Here is a 19,899-nt window from a genome sequence, read left to right on the forward strand (position 1 = left end):
CTCTCAATCCACTTCTTAGGTAAAGTGGATTCTACTTTTGAATAAGATGGTTTAAATTGAAGGCTATATCCTTTACCAGTTTAACTTTACTTACAAGTAGTTTTGTTTTACTAGTATATGATTGTCTGGATTATAGATAAGGTTTAACAAAACAACTTAATACAATTCTTCCTAGGCACAACAGCCGTTCTATTCTGCTTTGGACTTTGGAAAGCAAGCCAACGTCTTGTGAGGAGTTCTTAGTTGAGCCAGCCTGACGATTCCTGCTTCTTTTGAATACAACTTGTAACAGTTCGATCAGTATGCGACCAGAAAAATACTCTTTTTCCCGATGGATCTTCTAGGAGAAGGGGCTGTTTGGTAACCAACTCAAATATTGAGTGATTATTGTGTATATGGTTATACATAACCAGCAACTCAATTTTAAAATAACAATTATTCAAGTGTTTTTTTTTGTTCACTTGATTGTCTTTATTATTCTCTCCTATTCCCTTTCTCTCTTTTTTGCATCTTTGTTGACATTATTTTGTCTTTTGATACTTATTTCTATTTAATCATTTTATTTGTTCTTTTTTCTTTCTACTTGGGTTATCACTGTAGTTCATTTGTACTGCAGTATGTGATAAAACGGATGAGCAATGCAGTCCACTACTATGGGACTTTAGAAAAGCTAATGCCATAGGATTGTTTACGTTCTATATTGCCTCAATCCTGTATTTTGAATTCATTATACACTTTATTTAGAAATTACATTTTCTAAGTAATTCAATTTGGAAAAATGGAAAACATGTTATTAGTTTAGGTTCATTATGTTGTCACGTTTGATGAATTTAATACAAAAAGATAAAAACTTGTTTATGTGGTTCGATTCTATTTTTGTTTGTAATATTATGTTGTGGTCTTAAAGTAAATTGATTTTTTGTTTTCATTTTTAATGTCTTCTGTCTTAGAGTATTGTATTGAATGTATTATTGTATGATTGTATGTTTTTATAGATATCAGATTGTATTATACATATGTTTTTAATGTTTCTACAGCCCTGATGAAGTTCTTGTCTAAAAGAACGAAACACTTTGGCTGCCTGGTTCTTTGTTTCAAATAAAAGGAAGAATAAAGAAACCTGAATAATTCTAATACTGGATGGACATTTAATTTTTGTCTTTTGGATACTTGTCTTGGTGGTGCAGCCCACAGTTGCAAAAAGTTTGTGTTGGTCATTCAGACTGCTCCTTGGAAATGGCGGGGCAGTGGTGTTGCATACCGTGGGAGCATAGTGCTAAAATGTTTGTTTGGGCTATAGGAGGATACAAAAATAGAGAATACTGTCCTCTTAATTGAGGGAGGTGTGTCACATACACTCTTTAGTGTTTGTAAGGTTTTGCTGTTTCCTTTTTTGATTACAACATCTTTTAATGTAATAAATGAATTGCCTTGCATCTTAATTCTTTCTTACTACGTCTTTGTAGCATTTTGTATTCTTGTATACTGAAAATTCAGCCCAATATTATTTTTTTGTGTAATGTGTCATAATTGTTTTAAAGCATTATCCTTTCTAATCAACACAGTGACCTTTGTTAATACTTTTCTACACATCCCCAGATATTTTAAAATTGCACTTCACTGCGCCTCCCATACGTTAGTAAAATTCTTTCCTTCTCCAAGCAATGTCCTCCAGCAGAATGTGCTAAGAGGAAAGCAGTAGAAGTCCTCATACATCTTGGAGGATCAAAAAGATACAATATATAGCAAGTGAAAAAGCAGCTGACCACACTGAACGGTTGCTTGCAAACCTGAACTGTACTTGTTGGAATTGAACGTGCAGTGTGGTATATTGCCAAACTGCCAAAGTCGGAGAAATTCAGACAAAGAGAATAGGCAAGATGTCAGGTACAGGAGCCATTGCACAGTAAAATAAACTCTACCTCACCAAAAATGCGTACAAAGTAAACCATGCCCAAACATTGAGTTGCTCCTTAGTTCTTCAAAAAGCAGTACTCACAACTTGCTCCTTGACCAGTGTGCCTCAGGTTATCGGTACAGAAACCTAGCAAAATTGATGTGCTTCATGCCAGCAGATATGCCTGGATTTTCATCAAGCTCCTCTTGAACATAATGTCTAAAGCCCGTAGATAATGGAGTGGAGGGTGGGAAAGATCACCTTACAACGTCTTACTGGGTGTGGCTTGCTCCAATAAAGCAGTCCTCTTCTTGGACTATCTTTTCTTAGGATGAATGACAATAAGGTACTTGCCCTCAAACCTCTACTTCAGAGGAATGGGGATTGCCTCTGTCCATCCTGAGTTCCACCTTCTTAGTTTAGTCTGACAGTTCCACCACACAGCTCCACTTCGAGGTTCACATTTTAATTCTATCTCAGCCTGTCAACAGTATTCTGACCCTTCTCATTGTTTTCATCAAAGGATATAATCTTCCCTCTGTTTTTCCTGGGAGGGGCATCCAAGATCACCAGATTTTCTGTCTGCTGTTGGGAGCACATCCAGAAATCTTTACATTAGTGGCCGAAAAGCACTGTCCAAATGTCTCTGAGGCAGCTTACACCAATAGCACATGTTAATTTTCCAGTTGTACTTGTCATGAAAATGTATGTAGTGTCTTTCGTGGAGGCATACATATACAGGAACCAAGGCATAGCGAGGCAAACAAGCACATTAAAAACCAGTTGTGTGGGAGAGCTCAAGGTAATCAATTTTGTCAGATCTTCATCCTCTACCAAATTTATCTGAAACTTTCAAATCCTGTGGTAACCTCGAACACGTGGTCCTCCAACATTCCATTCACCTCACCGACAGGTTACACTCACATACATTGATAGTGCAGTCTATCATGTAATGACTGCAAGATCATCACAGAATGGTAAAATTCTTTACCAGTTTATTTGCACTATCTAGAGAAGGATTATGTGGATTTTGACAGATTTGAGATTTGTTTTTAAGAAACCGTTTTGTATGAACATTCTTTTTATATAAACTAGGAACTGTTTTGTTCTGGATTTCCCATATATTCCTGAGCCTACTTTGTGGTAAGCCTTGTTTTCTACCCTTGGTTTCAGGACTTCTTGTTTTCGAGACCTTTTCCTTCATTTACAGTCTTACTACCATGTGGGACTGATAATTAAATTTGCATGTGAGTGGTTTAATATATTTGATCATTGTTAACTTAAACAAATCTGTATAGGATTGTTTGTGAATTTCATTTGGCGTAGAAGCCAAATAAAACACATTTTGAAGTGTAATTTGTTTTACAGAATCTCCCTTTTAAAACCAATTCTAACAAATTAGCTCTAAGGTAACACTTCTGGCAGAGATTTTTGGCTTAACCGTCTTTTTTCCTTCCCAATTGAAATACCCATACTGTTTTCTCTTTGCTATATGAGATCTACAGAGCTGCCATTAGTTTGGGTTGAATTTGGTTTTCACCGCAATTCAGTTATATGCTTCTCTGCTTCCTTATCTGATTAGAGTTCTAGTAGGTCATGACTAATCATATAAACGTGACTTTTTGTATATCATTTCATTTGGGAAATTATTTTATCCTATTTGGTGTGAAGATATTGCACCTAAATGAATACATTAATTGAAACAGGAATGCAAAGATAACATAGACAAAATAGAGGAATAAAGAATTTTTCTGAAAGGATTCACTGGACAAGCATTGTTTCATGATGTATACATTAAATCGAAGACTATCTGAATTTTAGCCCTCAAAAGTCAGCTGATAAATTAATAATTCTTTTCAATGTTACATAGTATGTGTCATTTCCATAGCAAGGAAGTAGTGACCATTTTCCCCATATGTCATATAACTAGTAAGGCATCATGCTGAACAGATAACTGGTCATACAAGCTTGTACAGTCACTTATTACTTTTAGTCAGTTAGCCCTCTCAATCGGGTCTCCACACTGACCTGTCAATGTGTCTCCAACTTTATTGTCTTTCTGTAGGCTGTCACAAGAACCCCTTGTAAACTGCATCACTCAATTTATTATTGAGGTTCACAGTGATCAGTTTGTTCTCCATACCTGTCTAGGATATTGGCCTTACAGCATTTTAAATCACTGCACCGTATCATTTATTCTTGAGGCATATGGGGATATGCATATGTTCTGCAGGACTTGTGTAGAATAAGTAAGCATTTGTATGTTACAGGTCATATGAAAGCAATACCCAAAAAACTCTAATACTGAACTACATGTTGTTTTAGCCATGGGCATGTAGATTGTAATCTCTGATTTTGCTGGGTTTGTTTGTTGAATTTGCAGGTGTGTATGTATGATAGTTTACATATGTTCAGTTTTATATCTGTCCCTCACAGACAAAAGCATCTTGGAACTGGTAACATGTGGCACTAGATGAGTAAATATATCAGATAGACAACTTCCATACAAACCAAATTTATTAAAGTCTTTAATCCTTCCAAGATAATACAAATAAATGCGCAAAGTGAAATCAGGCTTGCAAATCCCTGCTCTGGGGGCAGTGGGCAATTCTACTATGGCAGAAATGTAGGTATCGGGTACCTGTATATTTTGATGTGCAGACGCACAGGGACTGATGCCACAACTCCTGGCTTACTCTTGGAATTCAGGAGCAAGTCAGGAATACTACAAAAGTAAGTCACACTTCCTTGCACCAAACACTTTGTGTTCTACACCTTGAATGTTTGATATGTCTTTCCTGCCCTAGGTAAGCTCTTGTGCTTGACTTGCCCAATTGAAACGTGTCATGGCTAATTTTCTTATACAGTCTAACTTTGGATTTTTTTCACGACCATTTGAATGTGTAAAATGTATCCAGTGTCACTTTACCACTCTGTGCCAAAAGAGTAAACAGACATCTCATTTCCTAAAACACAATACTGTGTGATTAATTGTTGCATCCACAGTATTTACAATTCTCTAAGCCACTTGGGCAAGGGGGTATTCCCAAGAGTAGAATTATGTGGCAAATAAGGGCCAACTTATGCCGCAGCTTTGATTAAATTATACAGAAAGCAAATGCAATAAGAAGGCACATTATATGGCGACATTATTTCATTAGTTTGTCATTTTTAAGACAGTCCCGTCCAGGCAAAACGTTTTTCTTCACTAGTACCTTTTTTACACCTGAGTAAAGCAACCGGCAACTATAAGGTGACCAGGGAACTTTTAAAAAGTTTGTGCAGCTGCACGGCATTACGTGTTTTTGTTGTTTATTTTAGTAATTTATGATCTCTTCAAGATAAAAACAGTTTTTTATTCAAATCTCTAAATTATACCGGAGATGGTGTATTATGTGGCAAGGGTGATAAAGCCCTAATTATGCTGAAAGCAGCACCACTGCAGAACCACATAATGAGAACCGCTCTAGTGTCAGCTTCTTATCACCCATTCATCAGGTTTCCTGCCAACTACATGGATGGTCGTTAAAAGACTGGGGGATAATTAAAAAAGCTAAAACACTTTCAAATTTAAAGTAAATTTTGCAAGCTGTATCGCTGTTATTTCTTACCTACATTCTTGCATTTTATTTCAATTCATCTTGTGTCTTTTTTGAAGTTCCCATGGCTAAATCAATAACATTGTCTTGAAATCCCCATTTGCTGGATCTGAATTTCATTCTCCCCCTGCATTATTGAAAGTTTTTTTTTCTAATACTCGTGTTTTTGTTTGATGCTTTCCAGTTCTGAAAAGGGAGCCGCACGCCTACCCATCTCATCAACCCGAACTGATTGCGGCTGAATTCAAGCCCGTTCCGCGCTCCTGCTATATGATTGACTACATCAAGTTTGAGGGGGTCTCCGTGCCCTGCCCCCTCATTGCACCCAAAACAAAAGAAGACGTGATGCAAGAGTTGCATAAATAAGAAAGATGGTTTTTAGGTTCCCCCTACTGAGCTCAACATTCCTAGCAAGCCCGGTGCCTCTGATGACCTTGTCTCCAATGTACATAAACGTTAAGACAATAAAAAAGATGCATGACCTTACATAGGGGTGTACTTTATTCCTGGTAGATTACAACCGGTGCATCATTCAGTGTTGAAGTATGATGGGGATTGAGCGAATCATAGGGGCAGGAGAAAGGACCATTCTGGAGTTTGTGTAGGTTTAGTAATCTTGTTTTCCAGTAGCGTGTGCCAGTCACCTTTCTTTGGTCTTACATTTCTTTAGTTTCACCTGAAGATTTATTTGGAACATTGGGAAGCCAGTGGGTGAGAGCTTGCTTGGGAGGGTTTTCTTGCTTTTGGTTGCACTCTTGGTTAAAACCCGGAAGAGAGTTTCACAAAGGGCAGGTTTACCAATCCAAATGTTATCTGTGTAAAAAACATCATGCATCGGGGTGGAGCCAAGACCAAGATAAGGTGGAGTGTGAGCTCCAGAGCTCTGCCTGCTGACTCCCAGCCATAATCCTGTACTGTGATGACTCCATCACCCACCCACCCTCTGCGCTTTGTGGTGTGATACTAACGGGAGGTTGGGGATGACTCCGAAAAGATCTGAACCCCAGCCAGTGTGATGTGTGGTGCACCGGGATCCCAAAACCTGCAGCGTGCCGTGAGAATCCAAGATGGCAGCTGCTGAAATGGGCCTTAGCAGTGACCCTGGAGGATGAGGCGTGCAGGTGAGTCCCCCTGGGGGCGTATCCCCGTGCTCCCCTGTTACAGTCTGACCCCTTGCTGCTTTCTGGGCCGGGCACTAAAGACTCTATCTGAGGTGTGTGAGGCAGGCGACTCAGGGAAGACTGAGCGGCCACCTGGTGGGTAGGGACCGTCACACTGTCACTAAAGCAGACCTCTCCAACGGAGGTCATGCTTTGGTGAACTACTGAGGTGGCAATCACTATGGCTGTAACTCGCAATGGAGATAGTAGGGTGGTGGAGAGAGGTCTAGCCGTTGGTAATTAATCAGGCACCTACTGTAGGAGGTGCGGGGGAAGCAGTGTACACAGTGAGAAGGTGCCAACACACCCAGGTAGCCTTGCGTTAGCCATGGTGAGGTGGCCTGCAGGCCCCAGCTGGAACGCATGACGATTGCCCCTCTTCCCCCATCCTGCGATGGTGGAGGGTGATTGGTGCTGGACCTGAACTCCCTGCAGGACTCATTGGTAGGCGAAAGACATCAGCTGAGGGCAACCTCAGTTGGAATCCCAATCAGCCCAGAATACAAACAGCCATGTCATAGTGGTGTGAGCCATTGTCCAGATAGCAGAGGTGCCCCTCCGACAGACTCTGCTGAACTGAATACCAGACCCTGAAGGAAGACCCCTCAATGTGGGAGAGGTGGTGAACAAATTGAGAGAAACTATATAATGGGCATTACACTTGAGAGGACCGACTGCTGCATGAAGAAACCCAGGGCAGAGAGCGGCCCACCAATGAGGGGACCACATCTGTCACAATCAAGAAAATCAGGCCAAGAAAAACCCTTGCTGAAATCACTGAAAGTCTCACTGGAAGGTCAAGATGAACATGTTCAGGAAAATCCTAGAGGCCATCCCATAGATTATTTGAACACTGGAGGCCAAGATAGATGGGGTAGCCATTGGTGTGGGGCTCCTTAGAATGGATCACAGTATACTCGTTTCATGGTTCATAGACACTGAGAAAATGATTGAAATGTTACGTTGATAATGCAAGTCATAGAACTGCAGCAGCAGTGACACACCACCATGTGTGAGTGAAGGGTGTGGCACAATGCACGTGCCGGAATAACATCCGGATAGTGGGCAGTGGCAGCTGAGACACGAAAGAGCGGTGAGGCAGGGGGTGGTGGAAGTCGACAAACGACGGGATAAGTAATATTTAAATAAATTAATAAACAAACCACTTACCTTGCGCTCACCGCATCGTCGAGGCAGTGATGCGGTGAGCGCAAGGTAAGTGGTTTTATTTATTTATTTAATATTACATATCCCGTTGTCTGTCGACTTCCACCACCTTCGCCCCACCGCTCTTACTTGTGCCAGCCACCACTGATAGTGGGACTACCTGAGAAAATTGGAGGGCAAAGCACATAGCTATTTCTAGCTTACAAAAAAATATCTATGATTGAACTCCCCAAAAATGATTTGCTGTGGAACGAGCTCATCAAGTTCCCGAGTGCCCCTTGTGCCACACCAAGACGATTTGTAGCTAGACTGTTACATTTCAGAGACCGAGATCGCATCCTTCTGGTGGCACGGGCCCATGGCCATTTGACTATCGACGGTATTTATTTTATTTATATCCTTGTAGAGCGCAGGAAGTCAACCCCCGAAAGGGTATCTCCGCGCTTACGTTTTACCAAGGAGCCTCACATTAAACAGGGTAAAGAAAGAAAGAAAAAAAGAAAAAAAAACCTAGCAGACGACAAATAAAAACGTTTTCAGGGACTTCCTAAAGGATTGAAGATTAGTCATGCTTTTGAGAGCTAGGGGCAGAGAATTCCAAAGGACAGGGCCTTTATAGGACAGGGCTCGCCCTCCCTGCCTGGCTCTTTTTATCCTTGGGATCTGGAGTTGTTGCTGACTGCTGGAGCGTAGAACACGACTGGGTATGTGGAATTTGAATAATTTTTTTAAGTATTTAGGTCCATTGCCAAACAAACAGTTGTGTATGGTGCAGCAGATTTTGAACTTTACACGCTGTCTTATTGGCAACCAGTGAAGTTTTGTCAGGAGAGGAAGTGATGGAGACCTTGGCTGAGCGTTGAGAACTAGTCTTGCAGCTGTGTTTTGGACTACCTGTAGTCTCTGTAGTTGTTCTTCATTTGCCGAGACCAGCAGGCCATTACAGTAGTCCAATCTACTAGTAACCAACGCTTGGACAAGGGTCTTCCTATAGCAGTCTGACAAAAATGGGAAGACTCGTCGTAGCAGCCCAATGATCTGAAAGCAGGAGCCTGCTACTTGGTTAGTGTGCTCTTTAAACAGAAGAGGTTTATCCAGGCGCACACCGAGGTTTTTGACAGTATGTTTGGGGATAGGGGTTGGTCCTAAATCCGATGGCCACCATTCCGGGGACCACAGAAGTGTGGCCCCTCCAAACAACATTACCTCAGTCTTGCCTACATTACACTGGAGGCGATTGTTGGCCATCCAGTGGGATACTGCTCTCATTCCGTCCGCAAAGGATTTTTGTATTGCGGGCGTCAAGGTTTTAAAAGGAAAGTACATATTTTCCCTGCTGGCCCAAAAATAGAGGAACACCTTTCTCAAAGTCAAAGCTAAACTGATACAGCTGGGCCTGCATTATGCACTTCTCTATTCTACCAAACTCCGTGTGATCAAAGTCAAATCCTCATATTTCTTTGCAACACCAGATGAGGGCTGGCAATGGTTTGAACATAACGGAACATCCAGAGCGGAGGACGATGCCTGGATGACCACTGAAATGAGATTACAGAATCGAGCATGCGTCGAAGAGCCAGGTTCGCTCAGCGAGCATCAAGAATGCAGGGGGAATCGGAGAGAGCCAAGGTGGTGGCATACATAAACCACTATAGACATTCTCAAAGGCCAACTCCACAGAGCAGCCTGGATGATCCAGAATCCGAGGAGGATCCAAAGGGTACTCTTCCCCAGAGGGGCCCAGACATAACCTCCATGACGGCGGAAGGTATAGCATGAGGAGGGCATGTGCACTACTGTGTGCACCTGCCCGTACAACATTGAACTGATGCTGGCTTGCTGGTACCTAGTTAGTTAGTGGAATGAGGAAGGCAACATTTCTGAAAGCACCAGCTGTAAGCTGGGGAGAGGGGCAGAGGAGACTCTGCTCGTTAGTATAAAGGGCTTATTTATTTATCCCCATACTTAGGAAGAACTATCCCTGAGATCATAACAATCAGTTCTTAGGTAAGCTGTAGGTCTCTACGTTCTAGTGGCCTTGAGGGAGGGGGGTGATAGACAGTGCTTAATTTGTAAACAAATAAGTGCAAGGGCTCTCATCAGGAGGCCACTGCAGCTTGCGCCACACATTGCTCCTGCCACTGCTGCCAATAATAGTAACAATACAACTACAAACCAACCATTCCAGGAGCCCAAAGCTATAAGATTGACTTGGGCTTTTATTGTGAATTGTAGGTAATTGTATATTTTAATGTATATTGAATTAATAATTAAGTATAGTTATGCTCATCTCTAATTAGACAGACATAGCCATCTTGTCTCAGACTTTCACTAGCGCCGTTTTTGACAAATAAGTGCTAGTGCCAGGCACCAGAAACCAAAACCTCAATTTAAGCACCCGGTGATAAACCTTTCCATAGTTGGCTGTAACCAGTTTCAATCTTATGAAGTGGAGAGGTGGGATGGCGGTGTGATCATGGGTTTATTAGTTGAGGTGTTTAAGAGCAGGTGCAAGCAAGAGATGGTAGAAAGACAGGCCTGAGGCACTCGAGTGGACAATGGGGTTGACCTGGTAGGTACTGATCTACGCTTGTGAAAATAGTTGCAGAGCTGAAAGGGATGCTTAACATCCTCTCTTGGAATGTGAACGGCTTAGCGCACAAAATTAAAATTGCAGGTGGTGTTGCAGTATATCAGATGTACTGCTCCAGACATTGTATTACTATAGGAGGCACACCTGATTGGGACTGACTGTATTTTCATGGGCATAAGCCAGCATGTCTCACTCGGTCATTCGGATTACTCTCAGGGATCTTGAGGGATGTCAATATTAGCAAACAGGACCCCCCCCCACTTTCGGTCACTAAGGAATGGCCCAATCTGGGTGGTACAGTTTTAAGGATAGAGGAGACCGTGGTACCTAAGGCCTTACCATCATTAACATGGACGCACCCCTACATTTGTAGAAGGAGACACAAAAGAAAATCAGCCGAATTCTGTAGAGACTGATGACATGCGGCTAATATTGGGTGTCGACTTTAACAACATTGGGGCAGATTTATATTCCCTGGCGCATCCCTGCAAATCAGCATGGATGCGCCAGGGAAGATGCATCACGCAAGTTTGCCCTTGCACCACAGCAGATGCGCCGCATTTACAATGCGGTGCATCGTGGCGCAAGGACAAGCAGATACGGGACGCATCTGCCGGCGTAAGGTTGGCGCAGTGCTGAAGTTGCGTCGCAAGCACGACGCAACTCCAGCACTGTTCCAACCTACCCTATCCCTAAAATGGTGCGTCAAGCCTTACGCCTGCTTCAAGCAGGCGCAGGGTTTTGACGCATCAGCGTTGGGAAAGTGACTCAGTGAAATCTTATAGATTTCACTGAGTCACTTTTCAGGGGCGTTCCTGCGACGGAACGCCCCCCAGATTAGAAATGCCCACATGAAACCTGACGCAGGTTTCATGTGGCGCAGGGCTTTACACCGTGACGCATCTCCATAGATGCGTCACAATGTAATGGGGCGCAACATGGCGCAGGGTTTACGCCGCCGCTGCCTCATAAAAGTGACCCAACGGCGGCGTTAAAGTGGCACAAGTCTGATATAAATCTGCCCCATAATGACCACTAGAGCTGGCCATAACACCACTCATGACCAATAGATTACCGCAGATTACACCGCTGGCTCCGTTTGCCAAGTCAATGGGTATTATAGACCTTTGGAGACAGAAACACCTCACAGATAAACACTACTCTTACCTCGCTGGTGGTCACAGGACTTTCTCCAGGCTGTACTATATTTGTGTTCACTCTGGTGAGAATTCATGTTGATAGATGCAGAATACCTCAACTGAGGGATTTCTGATACCTCACTGCTGGCAATAACCATGGGCTCTAAGACCCGCCTAATGGAGACTCACTAGTCAATGCATGGGAATTGAGCGAGCCAGAAACTATAACAGAGATCTGGATGGACTCAGTACTTTACTTTGATGATAACATGGGATTTGTTAACTCTCACATTATCATCTGGGAAGCCTATAAAGCTGTTCTCTGGAATAAAATACAGACAGTCATAACCTGAAAAAACCCATAAAAAGCTGTTGATAAAGTCACCATGGATAAACACATCCTGGCCCTGGAAAATTGGTTCAGTACACATCCTGCAGCGGACTTGACCATGGTGCTTGAGAGCATCAGAATAGCATGCCACAATGAAACAGAGAATACAGCCAACCACCACTACCTTACAACACAGTGGGAACTATACGAGGTCAATGATAAGGGCAGTTACCTCCTTGCCTGGCTTAGTCACAGAGAAGAAGAAGCCAGGTGAGTAGGAGAAATAATAATTAGGGATGGAAAAAAGACAAAAAATCATAGCCCAAAAGTTTGCTCAGTATTACTAGCCGTTCTACAAGGCCAGACCCCAGAGGTGGGAAGAGGAGATACAACATTTTTTAGCTGATCAAACTATCCCAAACCTAAGTGGGGAAGATGTCAAATCGCTATAGAAGGATACAATGGGTTCTGGGCAGAACTTTACAAGTGACTTGTATTGCTGAAGGGCCCGCACTTGCAGCAGATGTTTGAGGAAGTCTGAAACCAGCAAACACTGCCACCTGACTTGCGTCATGCCCTAATTACTGCATTATAAAAAGAAGACAAACAGAAATAGGACTGCAGATTCTACTGCCTAATAGCTCTGCTAAATGTAGAGACAAAATTGTTGGTTACTATGTTGGCTTGTAGACTAAATAACATGTCCTCCACCCGACAGAATCTCCGGTTCCTTCACAACTGACTAGATGCAAGAAAAAACTTTGGGCCAGATGTACGACCATTGGCATTAGCGAGTCGCAAATTGCGAAAAATTGCGAGTCGCAATTTGCGAGTCGCTAATGCCAATGTACAACAGTGTCAGACACTGTTTGCGATTCCCAATGGGGTCGCAAGTTGCATGCCTCATAAATATTCATAAGGCACTTTTAATTTGCGACCCCATTGGGAATGGCTGGCTCTCCCAGGTATGGTGGCCTGCTGGGCTCAGCAGACCCCCAAGTCTGGGACTGCTTTTAAATAAAGCAGTTTTTTTTTAAATGCAGCCCGTTTTTCCTAAAGGTAAACGGTATGCATTTAAAAAACTTTTCGTTTCATTTTTTAAGGGCAGGTAGTGGTCCCTGGGTTCCCCCCTTTATGAGTGATTTACCACCCTCTTGAAGAGAGTGGTTAATCTTAAATAGGGTAGTGAGTCACTATTAGGACGGGACGCCCTTGGAACGCCCCTTCCTAATAGCAAGTCACAAATCCTATTAAGCGAGTCGCAAATAAATTGTGACTCGCTAAATAGGAGTTGTACATGGCCCATTGGTATTTTTGCATGCGCAAACGGTTCGCAAACCTCTTTGCGCATGCAAAAATGGGTCGTACATCTGGCCCACTAAATCCCCCTGGTCATAATCTTCATCGATGCTGAAAAAGCATTCCATTCAATACACTGACCATATCTACGACTAGGATAGGGAAAACACATCCCTATATACAGACAACGTCCTACTGTATGTCACCAGCTCTGGAGAAACACTATAGCCTCTTTTGACACTCTTCGAATACTTCAGAGAACACTCCAGTTACAAAGTGAACAGGGATAAATTGGTGCCATGCAGACCCCTGAAGAGGAAATCCCGCCTCCGCTCCGAGTTGTTTCTGACAGGTTTAAATACTCGGGGACAGATTTACAAGAACTGGCGCATCTCTGCATATTAGCAGAGATGCGTCAGTGAATTTGCGTAACGTAAAAAAAAACTTGCGCCACCATGGATGCGTCGCATTTACAATGCGGCGCACCGCGGCGCAAGGATAGACAGATGCGTGATGCATCTTTTGACGTACAGGCAGCGCATTGCTGGAGTTGTGTCCCAAGTACGACGCAACTCAAGCAATGGTCAGGAATGCCTATTCCTAACATGCTGCGTCACTCCTTACGCCTTCTTCAAGCAGGCATAAGGTTTTGATACAGTGGCGTAGTAAAAGTGACTCTTGTAGATTTCACTGAGTTACTTTTACGAGGCTTTTTCACGTTGGAACGCCCCCCCTGCATACATTATACCTGACGCAGGTATAATGTAGCGCAGGGCTTTACAACGTGACGCATCTCCCTAGATGGGTCACATTGTAAATGTCGCAACGTGGCGCATTGTGACGCAACAGCGGCATAAGGTTGTCGCAAGGGGCTTGTAAATCTGCCCCTCGTTATACCGATAACATCAAAACCGGATAGGTTTCTGGAGAGGAACTTGTAGGGGCTGCTGATGGAAATGAAGGGGAACATCACCAAATGGTGTTAATTACCAGGAAGAGCAGCCATTTTTAAAATTACAATGCTTTCAAAACTCTTTTATGTGATGCAAAATGTCCCCTTCCCGATCCTTGAGACCATCTTCTTGCAAATAGAGAGGGAAATTAACCTGCTGCTCTGGAAGGTTGATGCCCCATGGGTAGCTCTAAGAACACTCTGCATCTATATTACTGTGGGGATAGCTCTTCCACACCTAAAGGCCTATTAATGGGCATCTCAGTGGCAGGCAGAAAACAAATGGATAATGCCCTGGCAAACGTCTCAGTGGTTATTTATTTTATTTATTTATGTAATTTGTAAAACGCAGGAATCTCCCCAACCGGGGTATATCCGCGCTGTGACAGCCTTTTGGCAACAATAGGGGAGAGATCAGAACAGTGTGGTTTTTAACAGCTTTCTGAAGGATGTGTAGTTGGTGCAACGACGAAGGTGGATGGGCAACTGGTTCTAAAACAATGGGGTTAAATATGAGAAGGATTTTCCCCCCAGCCGTGCCTGTTGTATGCGAGGCAGAAGAAGAAGATCTTTGGACCCCGAGTGGAGGGTCCTGGAGGGGGTATATCGGACTAATTTGTCGGCAATGTATCTTGGTCCCAAGTTGTTAAGGTCTTTGTAGACCATACAGCAAATTTTTAATTTAATCCTTTTACGGATGGGGAGCCAGTGCAGCTTACGGAGTAGGGGAAGTGAAGCTGTTCTGGGGGTGGGCATTGGTCACTAATTGAGCTGCTGTGTTCTGGACCACTTGCAGTCTGTGTAAGGAGGATTCCTTGGCTGAGATCAACAGAGCATTGCAGTAGTCCAGACGACTTGAGACCAATGCTTATATCAGAGTTTTCCGTGTGGACAGCAGGAGGAAGGGGAAGACTATGCGGAGTAGGTTAAGTACATGGAAACAGGCCCTAGTGGTTGAGGTGGCATGCTACTCCAAGTTTAAGTTCTGGTCGATTTGGACCCCTAGGTTCTTTACCACTTGTTTAGGGCACGGGGACGGACTGCTTCTTTGAATAACATGATTTCTGTTTTCTCAGCATTCAGCTGAAGTAAGTTGTTACTCATCCCATCATTGATGGTTTTCATGCCCTCCGAAAAGGTAACCTTGATGCTGGTGTTATTCTTATCAAAAGAGAGAAGCAGTTGTGTGTCGTCGGCATAGGAAATTGGTATGAACCCTGAGGTTCGCAAAAGGTTTGCGAATGGTGTGACATAAATATTGAATAGGGTAGGGCTCAAACATGAGCCCTGGGGTACACCCTTAGTAACTTTGGTGGTCTGTGATCTGAAAGGGTCGAGATTGATGGTTTGTGTTGTCTCAGCCAGAAAATCGGTCATCCATTTTAATGCATTCCCCTCGATACCTATGTCTCTGAGTCTCCCCAGCAAGATCTGGTGGGAGATGGTATCGAATGCTGCAGACAGGTCAAGCAGTAGAAGAAGCACTGCCTGACCATTGTCTGCTAGCATTTGGATGTTGTCAGTGACTGTCACCAATGCCGACTCCGTACTGTGTTTAGGTCGGAATCCTGATTGTGAGGGATCAAGGCAGTTGGAGGATTCTATGAAGCTGGAAAGGTGTTTATTTATGTGCTTCTCTAGTAGTTTACTTAGCAGGGGGAGTAATGAAATGGGGCGGTAATTAGTGACATCATTTGAGGGGAGTTTGGCATTTTTTCTGATGGGCAGGATCTGAGCTGCTTTCCATTCCATAGGGAGCCTGCCTTCCTTTAAGGATCTATTTAAGATGTAACAAACAGGAGGGGCGAGCTGATTGGCGAGCGAGGCGGAGATCTTAGCTGAGATCAGATCTAAAGGAGAGCCAGATTTAGTCATTTTTAGGAAGGATTTGGTTTCCTCAGGGGAGAGCATAGGAAATTCTTCTAATTTATACATGCTAGTCGTGGTAGAAGGGGGTTCGAATTTTCCGCTTGATCGGGCGCCATTAGCCGCCGTGATATTCTTATGGATGTTATCTATTTTTGAGGTGAGGTCTGAAATGGCTTCTCTTCCGTGTTTCACGCTTTAGGGTTGGTGAATGATTTGAGGATCTGAAATAGTACTTTGGGGGAGTTATCTGTCTGATCTAGTATGTTTGCAATATGCATTTTTCGGGCGGTTTTCAAGTTGCTATGGTATTTGGTTATGGCTGATTTAAAACTTTCTTTATCGTGGGGATTGTTTGTGCGTTGCCAGTGTCGTTCTAGTTTCTTGCACTGGCTTTTTTTCAGTTCGGAGGTTAGTGGTGTACCAAGGTGTCTGTGGGTGTTTAGAGACCGTACAGGATGTTTTCAGGGGTATCAGCGTGTCTATTGTGGACTTCACGCTTGCCTGAAAGGCATTAAGGCGTGTTTCTACATTGTCTGAGTCAGAATACTGTGGTAGGACAAAGGTGTCATGGAAGAGTGTGGGCGTCAGTTTGTGCCACTGTCTGTTACTCCCAGCGGTGTGTTTTTTAGGGGCTTTGTGCTCTTTCGGTCCCATAATACAGCATCCTATTTTGGAGGGGTCTGACCATATGAGAGGGCAAGTTGTTCCAAAAACAATATTGGATGAGTTTGAAAGGATTAAATCTAGCGTATGCCCTGCTACGTGAGAGGGTTCTTTGTTGATTTTGGTCAACTCAAGTGTAGATAGCTCTGTCAGAAGGGAGGAGGCGTCAAGATCGCTAGAGTTCTTGCTATGCACATTCAGATCTCCGAAAAGCAGGACATTTTTAGATGAAATGACATAAGGGGAGATCAGGTCCATAAGAAGGGTGACAGAATCGAGGAGTGTTCCGGGGGGGGGGGGGGGGGCGATATATTAGGGCTCCTTTCCAGCTGAGTTGCGCATGTAGATCGATTCTGAACACAAGAATTTCTATTCTGTCATTGCTAAGTTGATCTAAAACTGTAACTTTGATGGGATCTTTGCAAATAATAGTTACCCCTTCCCCCGCACTTAGAGCTCTATCTAGTTTTTGGATGTGATAGCCATCGGGTAGTGCTAGAACAATTGCAGGATTGTAAGATGGCTTACTCCAAGTTTCTGTCAGGAACCCGATGTGGGGAAGGAAAGCATGTCCCCTATCTTAATGGCGTGTTTGGGGAGCGATCTAACATTTGCTAAAAAGCAGTCCCAACTAGCAGTTTTATCGATGGAAAGTGGAGGACCTAGCTGTTTTTTAGTGGACCAATGTGAATTGTTAGTTTTAGGGTTGGCTATTATGGTGTTGATCTTGGGACAGACAGACGTAGCATGGCTGTGCCTTGCTGAGTATACACTGTATTTATGTTGACCCGAGCAGAGGAATCTCCTTGCCCTGCACAGGCAGCCTCGACCGGCTGGGATAAGGCAAAGGCCCACATCAGATGGAAGGGCAAAGTCACACAGTAAACACCCTCATGAGAGGGAACCATACTGAGGGAAGTGTGCAAGCTACCAGGGTACACCCGCTGGGATTTAATCAGTATTTCATGACAAGGCAACATGAACGAGGGGGATACCTACAACATTTTGAATAGATACAGAAGGAATATGGACTGGGAAGACACACCTGATTATGTTCCACTCAAATGTTTTGTACTGAAGGGCCCCCGGAGAGGGGGCTCTCTCCTCTGTATATAAAAAAGAATAAATAATACTCCTGACAACCTTAAAACCCTTAGAGAAGGGAAAGAGATCTGGGTATCCTTGAGGATGTGGACTGAGTTTAGCTCTGATGCATCCCTGAGATTTGGAAATCAAGGTGAGGTTCTGCCTAATCCAATGCAAAGTCCAGAACAGAGGATACGTAGATAGAACCAAAATATTAAAAACGGGGAAAGCTCAAACACCAACATGCATGAGATGTAATACAGAAGGTTCCTTCTATTCTACAATATGGGACTGCCATAGGATTCAAAACTATTGGTCCATGATCCCGGGAGAGCAGATCAATGTCTGAGATAACATAATACTACACGCTCCCCAGTTTATGCTTAAACCTTCGCCAGAAGAAACTACTATTCTGCTCATTGGGCCTCAGGTGGCCATAAGGGACATTGCACAATGGGGTCTCCGGTGTTGCTGACAAAGGAAACATGGTTACTGGGGTTGGATGTATATGGAGCCATGCACAGTGTTGACATAAATTATGTCATTTAAGATGTTGCAGTGATTTTATCAATGATGTCATAGAACATGTCATGAGTGATGTAATATCTGAAATCATAAGCAGTGCATGACGAGGGCTCGAGTTATAGTTACTTTAAGGCATGAGTTATTGTTAGTTGAGAAAACTATATCTGGTGATTTTCATTGGTTTTCTTAATTTCAAAGATATGTTTTTAAGTGACATTTTCAACTAATTATAACTTGCGTTTAACCTTTGTTTTTTTCAGTGAATTTCTAAGGATTATTTTTGTAATGCAAAGTAAGATATTATTACGATACCCAACCATAACATCATTTTTACCTTTGATTTTTTTTAAAGTGAATTTCTAGTTGTTTTTTTTACGTAAATTTATATTTTATTCCCATATGTAGCACAAAACTCAGGGCCTGGTCTCAGACAAGGCCCTGCGTCCACCTCCCTGCGGGCAGCCAACTCCATGCTGGGCATAGCCTTTGGCTGTGTGCAGCGGGGGTTTGGGCTAGCGCCCAAACCCCTCGCAGGCCAGGTCCTGCACTCAACTCTCATGCACAGTAGCGGGTTGGGAACAAGCACTAGCACCCAAACCCCTGTGGGCACGTACAACTGCCTGTGATGTTACAATATAAAGGGTGTCATTTTAAGTAAGACAGGCCTACTGACTTTGTCAATGGGTCAAAACACCAAAATATAAAAAGTTAGTCTATTGGCTTTTATGAAGGGGTCAGCATATCAACATATATAAAGCAGACTTACTGTCTTTATCAAGCGATCACCAATAATTATAAAAAAAATGTATATTTCATAAATTCACACAGTGAAATGTTTAATAAAAGTGATTGCCATAATACATTTTTAATAAAGTTTCATTAAAAAAAGGCATCAACATTTCTTTGAGTCTTTCTTTAAACATTTTTCAGCCCACAAAACGCAGCCATGAAAACAACCACAAGAAGGCCCTGCACACCAGCTAAAGAGCATATAGCTCCAGCTAGGATGAAGTCACAGATATAATGACCCAGCAGGCGTACAGTGTTTTTTTAATGTTGCTGTGGGGCAGCTGCACTTCCTACTGCCTCCCACAACATTGAAATATGATGCTTGGCGGTGCCCCTGACCCTCCTAGGGGCACCACCAGGATCTAAAACTGAAAATAGGAAGCTAATGCAGGGCTTTATGTGGCACTCCTTGCTTGGAGCAGTGAATAATAAATGAGCGGCTTCTGCCACTCATGTATTCTTTTTTTTTTTTATGTCCCTGTGCCCACCTGGGGTGCTCACATGTTTAATTTTTTTGGAGGGCTACAGTGGGAGCCTCGGGCACCAGCGGCCCTGCCAGCTCCCTGCACGTGGCCCAAATGCAAGGGCACAGGCAGGAAGAAATGTTTGTGTTCTTACCTGGCAGGAGCACATTAGACTACCCTGCCTGAATTCTCGGGGGCATAAAACCATGATGCCTCGGGCATTGGGGTCCCAGGGACACCATCCAAGAGCCTGCCGGGCAGATAGGGTCCCCAGGCTATACAATGGCTCGTGAAGGGGAGGGTTGCATGCCCCTTCCCCTCAATTTGTAACTCAGCACAGGTGAACGGGGTCCCCAGGGCCTCAAG

At 43.3% G+C, this 19,899-nt stretch overlaps 1 protein-coding gene across 1 annotated transcript in view; it reads left to right on the plus strand.

The window, feature by feature from the left end:
- The window catches only part of CFAP68 (cilia and flagella associated protein 68), a 163,048-nt gene extending 157,066 nt beyond the window's left edge, over nucleotides 1-5,982 (plus strand). Inside the window, exon 4 of the mRNA XM_085646441.1 lies at nucleotides 5,681-5,982. Within this exon, the coding sequence (XP_085502567.1) occupies nucleotides 5,681-5,862 (182 nt within the window). The 3' untranslated portion in view covers nucleotides 5,863-5,982. The remainder of the gene's footprint in view (nucleotides 1-5,680) is intronic.
- Nucleotides 5,983-19,899: the final 13,917 nt, after the last annotated feature.

This window comes from Triturus cristatus, chromosome 3_1 (genome assembly GCF_964204655.1).
Source record: "Triturus cristatus chromosome 3_1, aTriCri1.1, whole genome shotgun sequence".
NCBI lineage: Eukaryota > Metazoa > Chordata > Amphibia > Caudata > Salamandridae > Triturus > Triturus cristatus.